This window comes from Gossypium raimondii, chromosome 11, assembly GCF_025698545.1.
Source record: "Gossypium raimondii isolate GPD5lz chromosome 11, ASM2569854v1, whole genome shotgun sequence".
Taxonomy (NCBI): domain Eukaryota; kingdom Viridiplantae; phylum Streptophyta; class Magnoliopsida; order Malvales; family Malvaceae; genus Gossypium; species Gossypium raimondii.
The window spans coordinates 30,163,503-30,184,485 of record NC_068575.1 but is presented as its reverse complement, the minus strand read 5'-3'; the positions used below and the strand labels follow the sequence as shown (position 1 = coordinate 30,184,485).

Below are 20,983 nucleotides of genomic sequence, written 5' to 3'. Positions count from 1 at the left end.
AATGAGATAGTTTTGTTTTTTATGTTATTCGTATTCAAGTGTTATCGTCCAATGTAAGTAAACATTAGATATGAGTATGTTCAATCAGTTTTTAGACTAGGCATTATAATTGCTGAATCATTTCTCAATACTTATATTTGAATATATATCCAACATAAATATTTAAAAGATTAAATGAAGAACCAAAGCAACGTAAACTTTGCTTTTGTTAATAAGAGGGATAAAGAGATAAACAAGGAGAGTAACATTTCTTTGCATAATAGACGAATTATGAAGCTACAAGTCATTACCCTTGTACCATGCTAGTTACAAGATGTGCAAGGCCTTCAAGCCTAAAGATACAATACATGTATTATATATATATATATATTCTTTTTTTTCTTGTTCATTTTTCTTTATCTTGAACAAGAATTTACTACATAATCTCGTCCCAACCCTTTATATTTCCGTTTGCTAGGGTGGACAAATATTTTTCCATATCTTCCTAATTTTTAGATTTTGTATTAAGCTCCCATAGATAATTGTTTCCATTCAACCAGACGCTGTAAAAAATCCATAACCTGCAAGAAAGGAAAGATTATGATCAAGTTACCAAAACAAAAATAAAATAATACTTGTTTGTGCTAGTTTTGGAACTTACCTCATCTGGTTCTTGTAAAGAATATGATGCATTGGTGTCTTTGGGGTACTTTGAGACAAGAATTCCGAAACCTTGTCCTCTGTCTCTCAATATCTAATAACAATGGGAAAAAAACACAACCGTTAGCACAAGATCTACAAGTTTAATAAAGCAAAGACATGCCTTGCCCTTAATTTTGAGCATTGGATACCTTAAATGCATCTTCATCTGTGCGATCATCTCCGATATAGACAGGGAAAACATCAGTACAGTTAGCGAATCCTATAAAAAGATGTTTATAATAACTGTTAGTACACATACTCCCGTCAATACATCAAATATTATTTATATTAAAAAAAAAAACAACTTACCAAGAGATTCTAATAAAAATTCAAGGGCTTTCCCTTTGTCCCATTTAATTGTAGGACGGATTTCAAGAACCTTTCTACCTTGAGTTAGTCGTAGCTTGGGGTACTTCTTTAAAACTGACTTAACCTGTTGTGCCAGTTCACTCCATTTCTGTTGTTTTGAAGCAAAGGGTCAAGTGCCAATAAAATAGTCGGAATAATTCTAAGTTAATAATAGTAATTTGGCTTTTTTTTTTATTACCTTTTCATCAACACAACGGAAGTGTACAGAGAGACAGAACTTGTTGTTCTCCACCTTAGCTCCTGGAGTTGATTTGGTGGTCTCAACCAATTGTTTGTAAACCTCGTCGATCATGGGAAGAAATTCATTTGCTGGTTGGAAAAGAACATGTTCTGTCACTTTGTCAGTTTTGGAACGTTTCTTTGGCCCTTTAATGTCCATGCCATGACTTCCAGCGTAGTACAGTTCAGCTAATTTCACAAATTTATACACCTACAATTTTGCAAAAAAAAAATGAAAAAATATATTCAAGTTCGGGGGAAAAAAGTTGGGCGTTTTTTTTTAGAATAAAATTTGTGGCCTGGAAATGTACCTTGTCTCTGCATCTGCCACTCACTATGGCAGTAGGAAAACACTTTGCTAGCTTTCTCACTGTCCTTCTCATCTGGTGTACATAAGCATGAAAAAGTTAAGTATTGATGAAAATACCCAAAAGGGTTATACAAAGGTTAACCATAGTTTTATATAAGACAAATAGGCAACCTTGTTGGACATGAAAGCTCGATCTGGATCCTCAACAATTGGTGAAAGTGTGCCATCGTAGTCCAGAAACATTACTATTTGTTTCCCTTTCGATGCATCTATTATCTGCTCAAACATCTCCAGGGCAGATGGATGGTGTAGCTACAAAACAAATCAGAATCTTTGTTGGGTTGAAGAAAGAGCAAACCCACTTTTGTTGAAGGGTTGAATAGCTTTAGAACTTACATTCCAGGAACCTTGATCATCAGGTGTGGATTTTTTATGAGTTGGTGAAGAAGCTCTCATGGAATCAACCCATACACTAGCTCTTGCCCCAGCATTGATTTCAAGGTTGTGCAGCAACCTCTTTGTTGAAATGGAGATATAACCATGAGGTGCTGGCGGCTTTTGTGCTGATACTGTCACTGTGATTGACATGTTGAGGACAGATTTTGCATCAGTCATTATATTTTGACCACCACCACCCATATTCTTCGCTCTCTCTTCTAAGAAACTCACTATAACAAAACAAAGCATTTTTAGTAAAAAGCTACCTTAAAAACTAAAAAGTCCACAGTTCTCAATAGGTCCCCAAAATACAGAATAACAACAATAAAGAACTTACCCATTTGTGGATATTATGGCGTCTAAAAAGAGCCAAGTGTTAAGATGTTAATGTGAAGGTAAAGAGGAGGAGGAGGAGGAGGAGGAGGAGATTTGAAACAGAGGAGTATACAGAGTACTCAAAGGAAGAATAGGCAGAGAAATATGAAGAAGAGAATGTATGTGAGAGAGACAGAAGGGGATTGAAAGCCCATTTTATAGCAAACCAGACACAAAGCGACGAAACAAACTAACTATGCCTCTCTCCTAAATGTGGGACCCACCGTCCTCCATGACCATATCCTGAGTTTTTGCTTTAAGGGGCTCCACCGCCACGTGGTCCCACAATCCAAATCCCATGCCTTTGTTGAAACAGCCGTCTTTAGCCTTAGCAGTGTGAAGTAAAAAGGCAGTTTTAACAGGCTGCTAGCAGTTATGCCATGGACCATAGCCTTGGATGGCTCGCATCATATGGGTTTGTGCCACCTGTGCTCACCAAATCGCATCATTTAGCTTGTTAGGTCTGTTCTTTAGTTCTCTATGCAAAAGTTTTATTAATAAATAAATCTTCTTTAAAACTTCACATGAAGCTAGTCAGTATATCTAATTTGATCCAATAGAAAATTATTGTTGTGTTTCTATTGGCTGAATCTAGTCCAGTCTTGAAAATTGAGACAGAACAGTGCCCAGCTCTGCCCAATGCTGGGGCTCATTTAATTAATTAATTATTGTTTATAGTTTATCCTCATTTTCTCTGCTCTTTTGTTTCTGTAAGTGGAAGCATCAGTCGATTACCATTACTTGCATGCCAAGGATGTGATTTACGGTACGAGATTCTATATATCCCTCGCTTACTCAACTTGTTCAACAATTGTCGATTAATTTCAACATAATAATTTGAGATTCATAAAGAAATTTCCTAACATCGGTTTAATCTAATCAAACAATCAAAAGTGACACATGTTTAATTCAAGAAACAGGGAATTGATTCTCCAACCCCTTTGACTGGAAGATGTTTTGAATCTCATATTCTGTATAAGAGATTCTTATATTAAAATTTTCTTAATTCGCTGTGGTTCTTTTATTTCTTAATTAAGTTAAAAAATTTTGGTAATTCACGACAATACATCTGAAATAGAAAGATTGGAGAATCGAAGTCAAATCCCATAATCAACAATCAATGTAAATGGTCCAAGTCTACAAACAACACACTGCTTTCTTCTACCTATTTTATCTAGGGATGTTGTTGTGCTAAGTGAACTGAATTATACTCAAATTATGCGTACTTTTAAGATAAATATTCCATATTTGGAGTTTTGGAATATTCGGAACGTTTCTTTTTCTTTTTGCTAGGCAACCGGTTTTCTTTTAATTAAATATTAACTATTTGGTTGAATTATGCTATTAGGCCATGCACTATATGTAAGTTGCAAATTTTTTGTCATGTTTGATGATTGCATATCTAAAGCAAATGATGTTTCTCCTACATTCTTCAGCCAAATCATTGGCTAAATTAGCTTATCAATTGTTGTTGTCTCCTTTTGAAATTAGGTTTGATGGATAAATTATGAGCATCAAATCACTTTTGAAGTTAGTTTGAATCTTTTTGCTCGGTTGATGATACATATGCCTGCATTGTGTTGTTTGCTAATGGGGATGAATGTGGGGAATTAGAGGCCGGTGGTTTGTTATGTATTAACTGAGTGCAACTTACTACATGTAGGATGTTAGGCAATCGAATTTACTTAATATGGTTGGTTTTATGGTTGTGCCATGACTGCTTCCAAGATTCTTGAAAACAAAAGAAAAATTATTATCTAGTCTTCTCATATTGTAATGAAAAGAGGACACTTGTGGTTCGGCCTTTTATTAGGAAGAAAAGGGAGGTGAGAACTAATTACAAATAATGAGGAAATGAGGAGGCGATTCAGGTGTAGGTTATTGAACTTGGAATTGGGTTTAATGGTTTGTCGCTTGGTATCATACGAACAAAGAAAATCCAAGTGAATCCTTTTAAAGCTATGCAATTGGATTTAATAGTTTCATAGTTCCCTCTTTTGTGTTCCTCGCTTATCAAGATTCTCGCTATAAGCCTATAACCGATGGCTAAATGTTTTATTTTTCTTATGTTTTTGCAAGAAGAGAGAGGTTAATAAGAAAGTTCTCAAAGTTCTGGAATAGAGCGTAAGGTAAGACTACTCTAGAAAGTTAACGGTCCATTTAAGTACTTAAAAGGTGATTGTTGCATAATTGTAAGTATTGATGATTGGTAGGCAAGGGATTTAATAAACTATCTAGATACTGTTTTGATCGATATCATATTTAAAATATGGCTCATGGATGATGATTGGTGTATGGTTGTTCGTGCTTTGATATACTATATTTAGCTATAGCATAAATATTTTCCCCAAAAAAAAAGGTTGATCCGAGCAATTTTCTCATTACAGTAACATTTTTCCAACACTTCCACATCGCAATCGTCCCGATTTGAGCATTACAGTTAGTATTGATGTAGCGTGTTCATTGTTTCCCAAATGAATATGATTTTGTTTGTATGTTTGTAATGCTCATTAAAGCTTTTGTTTGTATGGTTATGGTTATTGTTGCATGACCATTGTTCTTTTGAATTTATCACCAAGTTATATGTTTTTACTATTAGGTAACATTTTTTTAAAGAGCATTATGCCTACAAATCTTTTATGAGATAAATTTGTACATGTAAATGAGATAAAAGTTATATATTTTTATGAAATTATATTACCATTTAAAATGCTATTATCTAGTTTTAAAACTTCAATTTCATTATTAAACTAAATCTTCATTCTTCATTTTATTTATTTTGAAATTAGAAAACCTTAACTAAACTAATCATCAATAAAAAAATTTTCAATGATCAAACTTTGAACATGCTTTAAGTAACTAATCAATATATTTATACGATATCATTTTAGGTCAATTAATTTGGCTGATTTTAATTAACTAATCAATATATTTAAATGTCCAAATTATAATGAGTTTTAGTTATAATCTAACAAATACCAACCTTCAAATTTTACCTCAATTAATTTTACCTCAATTATACATAATATATTAAAATTTAATATAAGTTTTGAAGAAATTAAATGCTCATGGATTATAATTAACCTTTTATGCACGCAATACATGTTATTTAAAACAAATGTTAATTGATTCAAACATTATTTTTCCCTATAATGGAAATAATGTTATCTTAATTATAAAATGGATAAATGGACTGAAATTTATTATTGTCTAATTCTATCTTAGATTTTAAGTCAATTACATTATACATAAAATATTCCTCATTCATAATATGATTTCCTATAATACATAAATTATAATTGTGAAAGTGTAAGGAAGTTTTTAAAATTAACGTATATATAATATGATAAATAAAATTATACAAATTTTACTTAAAAAGTCAAATTTGGTCATTAAATTAATAAATTCTATAGAATTCGAAATTTTAATAATAATAATTTTTGATGAAAAATGCTAAACATGTATTTTAAACTTGATACTAGAGATAAGTAACAATTCTTGTAAAAATAAGTCCTCTTCAAAGTTATATATATTTTACAAAATGAAATTACCATTTAAAATGTTATAAAAGTTATAAAACTTCAATTTCATTATTAAACCAAATCCTCATTCTTCATTTTACTTATTTTGAAATAAGAAAACCTTAATTAAACTAATCATCAGTAATTAAATATACTCTTTCATTATTATTTGGGTGATTGATAAAGAAATGAAATTAAAGTTGCAACGATATCATTTAGTAGATAATTTTTTGCTTCGTGTGTTCTAAATTTGTGCTGTTTATTTTTATTTGATAATGTGTAATTGCAACTTCAATTCTTTGATAGTGTGTTCTAATTTTAAAATGTTGCAGTAATGGCTCGTCTGCCTTTAATTGCACAAAGTGTGAGGCGTAAAAGAATTAGTATTGCTGTGACAATATGGTTGGAAATCTGTAGAATCGCGATTTGGTTCTTATTTAGAATGGGTGCCAGCCTTAGCCTACATAGACCAAGGATTAGGTCCTATACCGTAGATTTTTATGCAAAACGGGATTATGTGAATAGGCTTGTATATGCTAGTGACGAGACCAGATTGAACAAGTTAGGATGAATAGAGTGCCTTTTTTAAATTATGTGAGATGTTAGAATCGATAGGGGGATTGAAGTCGACAAGGTTCATGCTTGTTGACGAGCAAGTAGCAATGTTTTTACATATCATCTCCCATCACCTGAAAAATCGAGTTATCAAGCATCACTTTAGAAGGTCCGGGGAAACTGTTAGCAGAGCATTTCATAGTGTTTTAAATGCTGTCATACGCTTGCAAGATGTGTTATTTAAAAACCCGGAGCCAATTACATCGATTCTTCTGACACAAGGTGGAAATGGTTTAAGGTATAGGACTAAGTTTTATATATAGCTTCAACAACATTTACTTGATTTAGATTTAAATTAGTATTCTAACTCAAGGTTTTATATCATGTGATATAGAATTGCTTAGGTGCTCTTGATGGAACCCACATCAAGATTAGGGTTCCAACAGTTGATAAACCTAGATATCGGACGCGAAAAGGTGACATAGCAACAAATATGCTAGGTGTTTGTACACCTGAGATGCAATTTGTTTATGTTCTTCCTGGTTGGGAAGGTTCAGTTGCTGATGGACGGGTTCTTCGAGATGCCATTAGTAGAAGACATGGATTAAAAGTTCCTCATGGTAAAGTGTATAGTTAGAGGACTTTGATTTATTCATTAAGATCACACTTTGTGTGCTGAATTAATCATTTTTTAATATGAAACTTATTTTATAGGTTGTTATTATCTAGTTGATGCTGGATACACAAATTGTGAGGGATTTCTTGCACCATTTAGAGGACAACGATATCATTTGAACGAGTGGCGTCAGGGTTATCAGCCAAGTTCTCCGCAAGAGTTTTTTAATATGAAACATGCCTCAGCACGTAATGTCATTGAAAGATGCTTTGGCTTATTAAAACTTAGATGGGGAATACTTAGGAGTCCATCGTTCTATCCTGTAAGGTGCACAATAGAATTATTATTGCATGTTGTTTGCTCCATAATTTTATTCGAACCCATATGAGTAGTGATCCCATTGAAGCGGAGGTGGGAGAAGGATTACCTACAATTAATGTGGTGGATGACGATGAACCGAATATCACAAATATTCATCCATCGGATGCTTGGGCTACTTGGAGGATGGAACTAGCCAACCAAATGTTCGATGAATGGCAAGCATCTAAAAATTAGTTTGTGAAACTTTTGTGAAACTTTTGTATTGATTATTGTATTGTACTAAACTACAGAAATTATAATATAATTTCTTCTAATTCAAATGTGTTATAATTTTAAATTTTTTGTGCTATGGAACTTTTGATTCATGATATTCAACTTAATTACTTAGATTTTATAAAGTGTTGACCTTTTGAATCATGATATTAAAATAGTAATTAATATAATTTATTTTTTTTTTGTTCTTAAGATCATTATGTCAGGTGTTCCAGAATCAAATGCTCAAGCTTCTCGAGGAAGCAAAAGAAAATGGGTTCCCGAGGAAGATGCAGCATTAGTTTCCAGCATGGTGGACCTGCACAATGTTGGAACATTTAATGCTGATACCGGGTTCAAAGCCGGTTATTTGAACGAGTTGGAAAGAATGCTACAAACGGTTTTACCAAATGCAATGTTGAAGGCGAAACCTAATATTGAATCAAGGATTAGGTTACTTAAAAGGGAGTGGTCAATCGTCTACGACATGCTTAATGGCCAAAACAATAGCGGTTTTGGTTGGGACGAGCATAAATGACTCGTTGTTCTTGAAGATGCGGTTTGGGAGTCCTATTTAAAGGTAAGATTATTTCAAGTCTTTATTATATTATTTTTACCAAACTTACGACTAATATGATTTCCTCATTGCCTTAGAGTCACAAAGAAGCCGCCCAATTCAGATTTCGTACTTTCCCTTACTATGACCAGCTTACTACCATATACGCAAGAGATCGAGCAACGGGAGAGATGCTCAAACAATTCTTGATGTTCTTGAAGAAATACATGCGATGATGAACGTACTACGATATGAATGAAGAGAGAAACACATTCTATGATCAAGGTCGACGTCTCTTTAGATGACATGGATGTTTCGCACGGATCCGCGAGGAGATCGAGACCAAGGGGTTCCTCATCTTCAAACAAGAGAAAGAAGAAATCGATGCTCGTGATAATGTGTTTTCTTCATTTAATGAGGTCGCCATTTTGTTCGGGAGAAAATCCAGCCGTTGGCGATCAAATCAAGAGGGAGTTTTGCCTCGAGGTGGTAGTTCAACGAAGTCGAACAACATATGGAAGAGAGCTTCAAATTTATATTCACCTTATGGTCAATTGAAGGTTTAACCGACGATCGGTATGATGCATTGAGTAAAATTCCGACCATCCAACTCAAATGATCGTTTTCTTTAGTTTACCTTCGATTTGCTGATTGGAATGGGTTAGAGATTTCTTTCTTACCATTAAATATCAATGTTCAAACTTTTTGATGTTGTAAAACTATATAACATATGGATTTTAATGTACAATTTCATTTTCATCTAACCTTTTCTTAATATAAGTTAATTATGTTTATGCATAATATAATTCTCAAGTTATATATTGATTTTAGTAAATTCATATAAGAACATTTTGTTATTAAGAATTTTATGAAATTATATATCACTATATAATTATATTTAATATTATTTATTTTAAATTGTATAAATTCATATAAGAAAATTTTTATTATCAAGAATTTTATGAAATTATATATTATTATTAAATTATATGTAATAATTATTATTTTAAATTATACAAATTCATAAACTATAATCATATTAGTTATAATAATTTTAAATTTTATTAAATCATATATTTAATTAAATCATATTTAATATTAATTATTTGAAATTTTCTTTTATAGTATCATATATTATGATTTGAGTAAATTCATAGAAGAATTTTATTTATTAAGAATTTTATTAAATTATATATTTTAATTATAATATATTTAATAATAATTATGTTAATTTATATTTTACAATATCATATATTATGATTTGAGTAAATTCATATTAAATTATATATTTTAATTATAATATATTTAATAATAATTATGTTTAAATATGATTAAATTATTTATTATTGATATTAATCTTATTAAAATTTAAATAACAATAACAATAATAATTTACCAAAACAAATTTATGCTAATTATTAAGAATTTTATTAAATTATATATTTTAATTAAAATATATTTAATAATAATTATGTTTAAATATGATTAAATTATTTATTATTGATAATAATAATCTTATTAAAATTTAAATAACAATAACAATAATCATTTACCAAAACAAATTTCGCTAAGGGTATTCTAGTCATTTTAGTTTTTTCATTATGCTATTACACCTCTATTACACTCAACCAAACACAGGATTACTATTACGCCTCTATTCCATTACATTCAACCAAACAGTTGATTTGCTATTACACAGCTTTTCCATTACACCTCTATTCCATTACACCTCTAATCCAATACACCTCTAATCCAATACAGCGAACCAAACGTGCTGTTAGTTTCTATGTGACCCAGTTGTTGGATCCAAATATAAAATATTATATTCTGTTGCCGAAACAACTTACTTTTCTATCTTACTTTATCAAAATGGAAACATAATGGTAAAATTATTTTATAAAAATTTCGGCAGCATTTTTACCTATTTTATGTTAAAAAAAACCTTGCAAAATTTAGATTTCACAATATATCAACATTTAAATAATCTCCCAAATCAATTCCCAACACTTAGATTTTTCGAAACATACCAATAAACTAGGTTTCTATGCTTTACTATTTCATTAAAACAAAAATTATAAAATACTAGCAAAGAAAACATAACGAAAATATTTAAATTCAGTTTACAAACACAACATTGTATATATATAGACAAGCCTAGGTACATGTCATTTATATTATAAAGTCAACTTTTCACCAACATTATTTGAGTTAATCTTCGATTCTTTAGATGTTGTTGGAATGACCTACCGAATCTAACTACTTGCACACAGAAAATAAACAAACCGTACGCTAAATATTTTTTTATGCTCAGTGGTGCTAATATCATATAAATCATTACATAAATATTGAATACAAATTAATTGATAGAAATAAATTAAAACTTGATTAAAAATATAATTAATAACATCACAATAAAAAGAATATTCTAATATTAATAAACTTTAATATTACGATATTGACAAATCGAATAAAAATAAGCTTTTTAATCAAATTTTAAATCGCATAATTAATTTAATTCACACAATATAGATCCTCTTATTTTCTACTGTATTTATTTTTTCAACAAATGATGGGGTTCGAGTCACACAATCTCTAACATTTATCATTTCAGTTTCATTTCATGTTCAAATCATATATCGCCTAATTTAAAATTAGGCTTCCAATACAAAACGTGTTATACATTTGCTTGTTCAACCGTTTGAAATATTAATATTTAAATTCAACTCAAAATCTTGAATTTATTAATTTTATCATTGAAATCATAGTTTTCAATTCAAATATAATCTTTTAAATACTAATTAAACCATTCAGAATTCATAAAAATAAAATTTATATAGTTAATCATAATTAAATAAATATTAAAAGCATTATGTAATAAAAATAAGATATTAGTGCAAATCGAAGTTTCAATCGCTTTGCTTCTTTTCTTGGCCTTTCTCCTTTAAGATGCTCGCTTCGTTTTTAGTTATAACAGGAGTAACACAATACGAAACAATGACATTTATTCATTATAATCCTAAAAGTAATAATAACAAACTTAAATATGCATGGTTCATCAAGTTAACAACTTAAATTTCCTAGTTCGAAATTCGCATTTCTTTTGACTCAATTATCCGTTTTCAATTCTGTCTTCATCAGAATAGTCACTGCTTCACAAGCTATCATTTAGCTCTAACATTACACAAAGTGACCAAAGTTCTCTACTTCCCCTTCACCATGGCTGAATGTACCAAGTAGACTTCCCATCCATTTTTATTTCTTTTTTACATTTCTAACAAGTTAGAATTCAACTTCTAATCATTTCCTATAAAAAAAATATACTTATTTCACTTAAGTTTTTAAGTTTTCATCAATGTCCTTTAATGGTAACTTTCAATGTACTTGATAAAATAAAAATTTAATTGTACATATGTAAAATAAGCTTCAAAGATTCAAAATCTATGAAAATTTTGACTTGAATTTGAAGGAAATGATGAAAGAAATTTGTTTTTCTTCCCTAACTTTGGTAAACGATAAAAAAATGAAGAAAGATGTTGGTCTTTCTTTTACATATATTATAATAGTACTTATTAAAATATTATTATTTTAAATACAATATTAAATAATAATTATTTAATAAATATATAATTTAAAAGATATCATGAAATCATTGATTTTTTTTAAATTGTGATAAAGTTTTTCCATCAAAATAAAAATGGAATACTTGTACTTTAATTTCTATACTTTTTCAATTTATTTAATTTAGTCCTTGAACTCGATACCAAATTTTTAGCCTAATCACATGCCCCGACTAATAATTCTCTATGTTTTCATGTTTGACAATTTTCTCTAAAAATGACCACAATTTCTTGTACTACTATTTATTTATAGATCACCTATTCAAAAGCTTCTACTATAAATATTCTTCTTCTTTTTTTAAGTGGGGATGTTACATAATGCTCTAATTTGATCAATTTTAGTCATTGTGCTTATTGAATTTTAAATTTTTAATCCTAACCTAAACGATAGCATTTGTAGGGATGTAAATGAACCGAGCTTGAACGAACAAACCTCTGTTCATGTTCGTTTGTTTATTTTTAAGCTTGTTCGTGTTCAGTTTGTGTTCATTAAAAATTTCAAATATTTGTTCACGTTCGTTTATTTAAAATTATGTGTGTTCATGTTCGTTTATTTAATGTTCACAAACATGTTCATTTAACTTAATCGAACATGTTCACGAACATTAAACAAACATGTTCATGAACATATAATTGAATATGTTCACAAACATTGTTAATAAATAATAAACAAACAAACAATAAATACATACACATATATATTGTTTAGATATAAAATAGTCAAATATAAATTTTAATAATTATATTATAAATGAAAAAAATACAAACCAAGATAATTTTTTTAATATATACTAATGGAACAATGAACGAGCTTTAAGATAATTTTATTAATATATACTAATGGAATTTTTATAAGAAAATATCATTAATAAATAAACGGGTTAATAAACGAGCTTTTAAACGAGCTTGTTCATGAAAATAAACGAACCGAGCACACTCTGTTCGTGTTCGTTTGTTTATTAAAAGAACATAAAAATTTTGTTCAACTTATTTATTTAGCTTAATAAATAAACATAAACGAATATTATACGAACGGTTCATAAACAGTTCATCGAACATTTTGTTTATTTACACCCCTAAGCATTTGTTAGGTCAAATCCTACTATTAATCTTATACTATACATAAGCTACGGATTTAAGCTATGTTTTTCGATTTGTTTTTTTTTAGTTTCTATATTTTTTGAAATTTAAAATTTTAAGCCTAATCAACCGATAGTTATTGAATTCGTTAAATTAAATTATGTTATTTATCTTATGTGACAAACCTAGTAACATAATTTAATTCAACTAATTCAACAAAATTAGTACAAAAGTTCCAAAATTAAAAATTTACGGAATTAAAAATAATCAAATTAAAATAAAAAGAATAACGAAATTTTACCCAATTATTATCATCCGAAAATGTTTAACCTTTTAGGAACGACTTAAAATTTATTATAATTATTGTACAACGATACTACAATGATATTAAAAATTTTTTTAGTATAAAAACACAGTTTTTTAATGCTGTTTATAAATATTTTCAATGGTTATAATTTTTGTAGCACAATTATTTTATATTTTGGCATGTAACGAAATATAAAATTTTTGCTACTAAAAAACACATTTCACATTATATTAAAAGTGGATTTTACGTAATGTTTCTTTTATTTTCCCATCATAATAACTGTAAGTGGTATCCTTTTTCCATCAACCCAACATTAAGAAACAACGAAACATCGAGAGATGACCAAAAGAACCCATAGAAACCTACGTGTCTGGTGTAGCATATATAAATCGGCCCCTTTCCTCTAACTTGTGGGTTTCTCAGGCGGGGACAATAGCCACGCAGGTTGTTGGGTTCAATGGCTGACACAGCATGTGTGTGGGTAAAGGGCATCTCCTCCCCTGATATCAAATTTTCCACGTGTCATTACATCAAACGACCTGGTGTTCTGTAGGGACACATTAATAAAAAAAATAGGGGGGCCACATGTATGAGGAACAACAAGCCACCGCGATGGTCGATCGGCTGATTCTGTGGTTAAAAATTGGTGCCTCCTATTGTGTGTGTTATTTTCGCACTTTTTCGTTTTTCATATATTTTCCTGGAAACAAAAACAGCTTAGCTGCATGCTGGAACTGGACTCTTGACATTGTTGTAATAGGTATAGTATAAATTGAATTAAATATGGATTTTTTTTTTCCCTTTTGTTATTCCTTTCTTATGCACATGGCTTGCAATTGAATGATGTCAAGTCACATTATATACCAAGTTTCTATTATATAAATAATAAAAAAAGTGGACTGACCAAAACAGTTTTAAGGCCAATTATTATCCTACCCTAACCCATATTATTATTTTGTGTCATTACAAATGTCGCATTTTAAAAACACTCAGATTTCTCATTTGATTTACTCATACAGAAATGGAAGGAAACAAAGTTGAAATATTTAATAAACAAGGATAAAAAATTATGGCATGGATTACATCTATTAGTTTGATTGCCAAAAAAGAAGGGATATATACCTAACTCTACATTATATAAGATAAGCTAATTTGAAAGGGATTAAAAGCACTGTATATATTGATCACATGGGTTGTACTAAATATTTGGTCACATGGGTTTTCTCATGGGGTAAAAGATAGGACGTTTGAAATAACATCAACAATGGGGTTGGGCCTTTGGATAGATAGTCAAATACATGCATTACACATATAATTGGTACTTCTTTTTTGTCGGGGAGGGTTAAGTCAATCAAACATCAAATGGACTTTTATTTAAATTTTACTTGGAACAAAAATAAATTTAAAATCGATTCTCATAGTTTGATTTCATTCATGTTATTATTGTTGAATTTTGTTCTATTAAACTTGTTTCGTTCATTTCATCTTTGGTTCACAAATAAAAGCATATTTTTTTACTTGAATTGAATTCCATTTTCAGTTAGTATTTTTAAATTAACAAACAAAAACTAAAAATCAAAGATAAAAGAGAGAGAGTAAATTTTGTGAACCAATTCTATTCAAAGAATACTTTTTAAGGTTATATTAAATGATCTTAAAAATTAAAATTTTAGGTTCCAATAAAATTGTCACATCATTAAATTATAAAGTCATAAAATTATTATTATATACCCATCCATATTTAACTTACTCTTCAACTCTAAATTTTTAAAAATATATATAATTAATTAAAATAAAATAAATCAAATAACATAGAAACTTTAAAATTTACACAATTCTTTTATTGAAGATTCAATGGAATATAATTTTACTTTTAAAATGTATAATATGGAATATAAAACAATTTAAAATGGAAAAAGAAAAAGCTTACCATTAAGAAATTAATTTTTTAAAAATTGGTTGTACAAAAATAAAAATATTAAATTTTGAAGAAAATGATTAAAAATTGTAAAAGAAGAAAAGATGTTTATTTATAATTAAAAATAATTATTTTAAATAATTCAATTAAAGTTAAATTAAGTTGGAGAAGATAGTAGATATAGATGAATGTAAAATAATACTTTATTAATTTTAAAATTTAATGATGTGGCACTATTTTATTGGTGCCTAAAACTATGTTTTTAGGATGATCCTAATATAAGTTATTCTTTTTTTTAATTCAATTTTTAAAAGGGATAAATTTTAAAATTATATATGAACTGTGGTCTAATGTGTGATTTTATACATAAACTTTGATTTTGTGCGTTCTAAATATGGAAATTTGATTTGATCCAATTCTCACAAATTATTAACACAATTATTGATATAGTATAATTTGATGTTTATATATTGCATATACAAATAATTATATCTATCTAATATAAAATAAATTGTTGTATTTATTTCTTTAAATGTATATAATTAAATCAAAATTAAAATTTCATATATATATTTGAACCACAATCAAAGTTTCTATAATTGCACCAAATCAAAGTTCATATATCAAATTATACATTAAATCAAAGTTCATTTATAATTTAAAGATTTGTCCTTTTAAAAACATAAAAACCTTACAAACTCAATGCAACTAGTTTAGTATTTTTCTTCAAATAAAATCAAATTAATCATTTAATTAATTTGTTTTTCAAAAATATTTGATGTATTATTAGTGTGCGTGTCTTATGTATCATCAATGAATAATAACATGACACTTTATTATTAAATAAAATAAAATTGTGAAAAACTTATAAATAAATATTAATAACTCTAAGGTTTGGGGCTTTTGCTTTTTGGATAATTAGGGAGAGAGATGGAGTAGTCACAAATTGAATTCAAACTCTATGTCTCATAATATAATACACTTATCACTAAGTTAAGAGGTTGTTGACAAGATTAAAGATCTTGAGTTTAAAGTTTAGGGATTAAGGTTAAGTGTCTAAGGTTTTAGTATTTATTTATAATTCATTTGCTATCTTATATTTTATTTAATGATAATATATTATGTCATTATTATTTATTGATATTGTATGAATTTTTTTGTTATTTTTACCAAATTCGAGATAATATGTCTATTTATAACAATGAAAATCGGGGTCTCGCTTGTCAATATCTTTGACTTGGGGGATGGTTGAAGGAGATACAATGTAGTACAGTCAATAACAGGAGGAGAAAGGAAGGACAATGAATTGAGGGATGTTTTTGGTAGGTAGTGGCAGTGACAGGGGCCCGGGGGGCTAAGCTCAGATTGTGATAACTTGTGCATTGACGTTTGAAAATGGAAGAGGCAAAATCATCTGAGTCTGATGGCCGACTTCTGTGTGCGCATGCACCCGAGGTGACCCCTAGTTTTACATGTCGGCTCTGCCCGCCCACTTGGCTAATTCGGCTCTTTTGCTCCTTCTCTATATAGAAAAATGAAATTTGGGTTTTGAGACTTAAGATCTTCAACTCTTGATTTGCAAATGATTAAATCCTATAATGATGGCAAGGGAGATTAATGTCGTGAATATATGTTGGTTGCCAGCCAATTGCCAGAATGGAAAAATATCAGACAGTTTTTGTTTGTTTGATAGGACTTTTGATTATGGACACACAAGGCCCCCATTGAATTTTCTTTTTAATAATGAAAGCCCACCTTTGATAAATTACAAAAAAAAATCTACTCCTTTTGAGTCAGACCTTTCGGAAAAAACCTTATCACCCTTGTTCCCAAACTTTCTCTTTTTTTTTTCTTCGGTACAAGACGACGAATGGTAAGCTGTTATGATAAACTACAAAAAGAAGTAATTTAAGTGTCTTTAAAATCGGACTAATTGGATTGAAAATCTATTAAGATAATAATTTAAAAAGATGGTTGAATCAATTTACTTTCAAATAAATATAGGTCAATTGAATTAGACAAAAAATATTGATTGTATGGATAGTTAAATTAATTTTTTTATTTTTTATGAATTTTTAATTAATTTATTTGATCAAATTGAACAAACTGAATGGATCGGTCAAACTAAAAACCGATAACCTAAATGGTTCAACCATCAACTTGTTTCTAAAAATCTTGGTATATGTTGTTGTTAGGGGTGAGCAAAATTCGATTCGACTCAAAAAAATTGAAAAAAAAATTCGAATTTCGAGTTAAACGAATCGAGTTATTCGAATCAACTCGAATTTTTTTTCAAATTTCGAGTTCGAATCGAGTTGAGTTTTCGAATTAGAATAACTCGAATAATTCGAATAATTCGAATATCAAACTATAATATTTTACATTTTTACCCCAAACTCCCAAACCTTTTTACTTTTCCCTCAAAACTTTTACTCCTTCCCATTTTACCCCCAAAACTTTTACTCCCCTCCCCTCCCAACCCCCCAATCTACCCAAAATTCATTTCCCACCAAAATTTTACTCTCCCATTTACTTTTTCTCAAAAATTTATTCCCAAAAACCCTTAAAACCTTTTATTTTTCTCCAAAATTTTTACTCCCTCTCACTTTTTCCCTAATACTTTTATTCCCTTCTCATCCACCTCTCATCTACCCCAAACCCTCCCCCCTCCAATTTTTTTTTAATATTTTCCCTCCAAAATTTTACTCCACCTATTTACTTTCCCTCAAACTTTTATTCTCCAAAACTTTTTATTTTCCCCCTGAACTTTTACTTCTCACCTTTTACTCTCAAATAAAAAATCAAAATTATCCAGAAAAAAAAAATCACTAAATATGAATAGTAATAATTTTATTTATATCTACTATTTATATTATTAAATTAAATTTCACATTTTATATTATTTATATTATTGAATTGTTTAGTCATATTGAATATTTATATTAAAATTGAATTATTAGTTATGCCATAAAATATTTGTGTTAAAATTTTATATTGGTATCAATTTCACATTTTATTTTTAAAATAACTTTTATTAAAAATAATATTTTTACATTTAATATATTTTTTAATTCCAAAATACATAGTGACACGAATCTGAAGATAATTGAAACAACTAAGCAAGCAAAGAAGCTAACCAGTATATAAAAAATTAATAAATAAATTATGAGGTGATGAAAGTTAATAAAAAATTTGATTAAGGCGGACAAATTTTATTACGATGGGTGACAGTGGTTATAAGGACTCAAAATTATTTTTTAAAACTTAACTCGAACAAATATATTCGATTCGATTCGATTCGAATTCCATCTCACTCGACTCGATTCGAGAAAACTTCAAATAAAGTTAGGATGATAAAATGAGATTCGAAAACTCGATTAACTCGAAAATTTTCGATTCGATTCGATTCGATTCGATCAAATGCTCACCCCTAGTTGTTGTTATAAGTTAAAAATTTGTGTATTTATCTATTTCATTAGGTTTAAAATGTTACATTTATAATAATTTTACAATTATTTTTTATAACTTTGGTTAAATTGAAGTTATAGCAAATAACATGTTTTAATAAAATGTGGAAAGAGGTAATAATATTGACAGAATGATCGAAGTGACCAAAATAGTTCTTGTAGTACTATACTGAGAATTTACGCATAGTATAAGGGCCAAAATAGATAGTAAACTTAAATTTTTAAAAGAAATAAAGAAATAATTTCAAAGCGATTCCTGGCTCACTACTGCTTTGATTTACATTCTTTTTTCTTAAAATCAGTGTGTTTGGAGTCGATATGACATGGAAAAGATGGGTAGTGACTCGATCGAAAAATTGTATTGGCTAACTTTATTTACATTAGAAAGAAAACAAGACTTGCAAAGAACAAAAAAAAAGTCAAATCATTCCCAATTAGTTTCAATTTGTTGAGAGGATTACATAGCAAAATCAACATGATCCTCTAAAAATTAAAGAGATGTATATATACATGGTTTAATTATAATGGGTTGAATGATCATCGAGAGCTCAAAATTTTAATCTAATTTTGTCGGGACGAATTTTAAAATTTAAGATCAAATTTTATATTTTAATTTTGACATAATTTTATTTTTTATCTTTATAATGTCATTAATTATTTTAAATAGTTAACATTTTAATTATGTCAATTAAAATAATGTGTGTATTTTTTCTTAAAATTCTCTTTTAAGTAAATTATGTCTTAGTCATCTTCTAACTAATCATACTAATATAATTTTTTTGTTGGAATGAGTATGTTTAAGAAAATTTCTACCTCAGCATTTTAACCAAACTATTAACTGTGTTAATTATTTGAATTTATTAATTTATTACTTAATCATTTTCTAACTAATCATACTAACATATATATATTTATTAGAATGAGTATATTTATGAAAATTTTACTTTAATAGTTTAATTAAAATTATTAACCATTTTAATTATTTGGAGTAACAAATTATTATATTATAAAAATAGATAAAAAAATTATTTCAAATTAAATTATAGTGAATAAATCTCAAATTCGAATATATTAAAAAACCAATATCATAATTTGTCATTATAAAAGTAGATGAGAAAATTATAAAAGGATGAAACATTTCGCTTCCCCATCCTCTCCTTCCCCTGCTTTTTTTCTCCCGCAAGGTCCTAGTCACTTCTCTTCTCTCCTCAAATACCCCACCCACCCAACTAAATAAATTAATAAATGAAAAATGCTGGGCTAAGCACTTCCCTTTTGGATTATTTTTAAGAATTTAATTTGGTCTCTCCTCAAAGGCCCCACCCACCCAACTAAATAAATTAATAAATAAAAAAATGTTAGATGTCAAATGCTGGGCTAAGTACTTCTACGACGCTTAAAAGATGTATTTACTTTTGGTTATTTTTAATTTTTAAATATAAAATTTATTTTGGTCTTTCAAAAGTTTAATCTTTCATATACTCTCTTTAAGTATATAAAAGTATTAATTACTATCCTAGTTAGTGGAGTTAAAATTTGTTAGTTCCTTATAATCGTGACAATATTTTATTATTTGAAACAATTAAGTAAATACTTTTATATGTAAAGTTATTATATAAAACATAATTTCATATAAAATTATTTTGTAAATAAACACAATTTTATGAAAAATATTTTATTAAAAATATATTCATATGAAAAGGCATCTTATAAAAAGCACTTCTATTTAATTTTTATATTAATCATTATGACTATTTTGATTGAAGTGTTAAGGGTTTTGTAGTATGTTTGAGGTAATATAAAATTTTAAAGAAAGTGTTAGGAACATGTCTTAAAACACATCATATATGTATTTGGCTAGTAAAATACAACTTCATTAATATCAAGAAAACCAGGACAACACTCAAAAGTTTCTGTAACAGTAAAACATCTACAAACAAGAAAAAACCCCAAAATTTATTATGAGGTCCAACTCAAAAAGAAATTCATAAATCTTGGGCAGGGTCCAAAAAAAACTAGTGAGGTGTAGGTAAGCCATCCTTGTTGAGAATGTGAACCAAAGAGGATGGGGGTGTCAACACCCAATCTTCAAAGCACATCCCCTTACTAAATTGGTATGCAACCTAGTCAGCCACTGCATTAGCTTCTCTATTAATTTTGTTAATCACGATCTGTTCAAAACTGTACATCATCCTCTTTACTCGTTGTACATATGGATAAATTCTCCGATGTTTACAAACTTTTGTATTTACCATCTCCTTTTGTAAGATCTCAGGATCAGCTTCTTTACAATCATCCTTTTTGCCAACTTCAAAGCTTCATACAAAGCCATAGCCTCAGTTTCCAAAACACTACCAACATTCACCTTGGTAGCATAACCA

At 28.7% G+C, this 20,983-nt stretch overlaps 1 protein-coding gene across 2 annotated transcripts; it reads right to left on the bottom strand.

Moving 5' to 3' along the window:
- Nucleotides 1–229: 229 nt before the first annotated feature.
- On the bottom strand, nt 230–2,511 carry LOC105804239 (probable trehalose-phosphate phosphatase J). Of its 2 annotated transcripts, none has more exons than XM_012636747.2 (9): nt 2,355–2,511; nt 1,976–2,247; nt 1,751–1,891; nt 1,581–1,652; nt 1,229–1,480; nt 991–1,138; nt 831–901; nt 641–733; nt 230–560 (listed from the first exon to the last, which is right to left on the bottom strand). In XM_012636747.2, the coding sequence occupies exons 1-9, from the start codon at nt 2,356–2,358 to the stop codon at nt 504–506; spliced, it is 1,110 nt and encodes a 369-aa protein (XP_012492201.1). In that variant the 5' UTR covers nt 2,359–2,511; the 3' UTR covers nt 230–503. The 2 variants fall into 2 exon arrangements, with proteins under 2 accessions (XP_012492201.1, XP_012492202.1); XM_012636748.2 differs by having other exon boundaries at nt 1,976–2,154.
- Nucleotides 2,512–20,983: the final 18,472 nt, after the last annotated feature.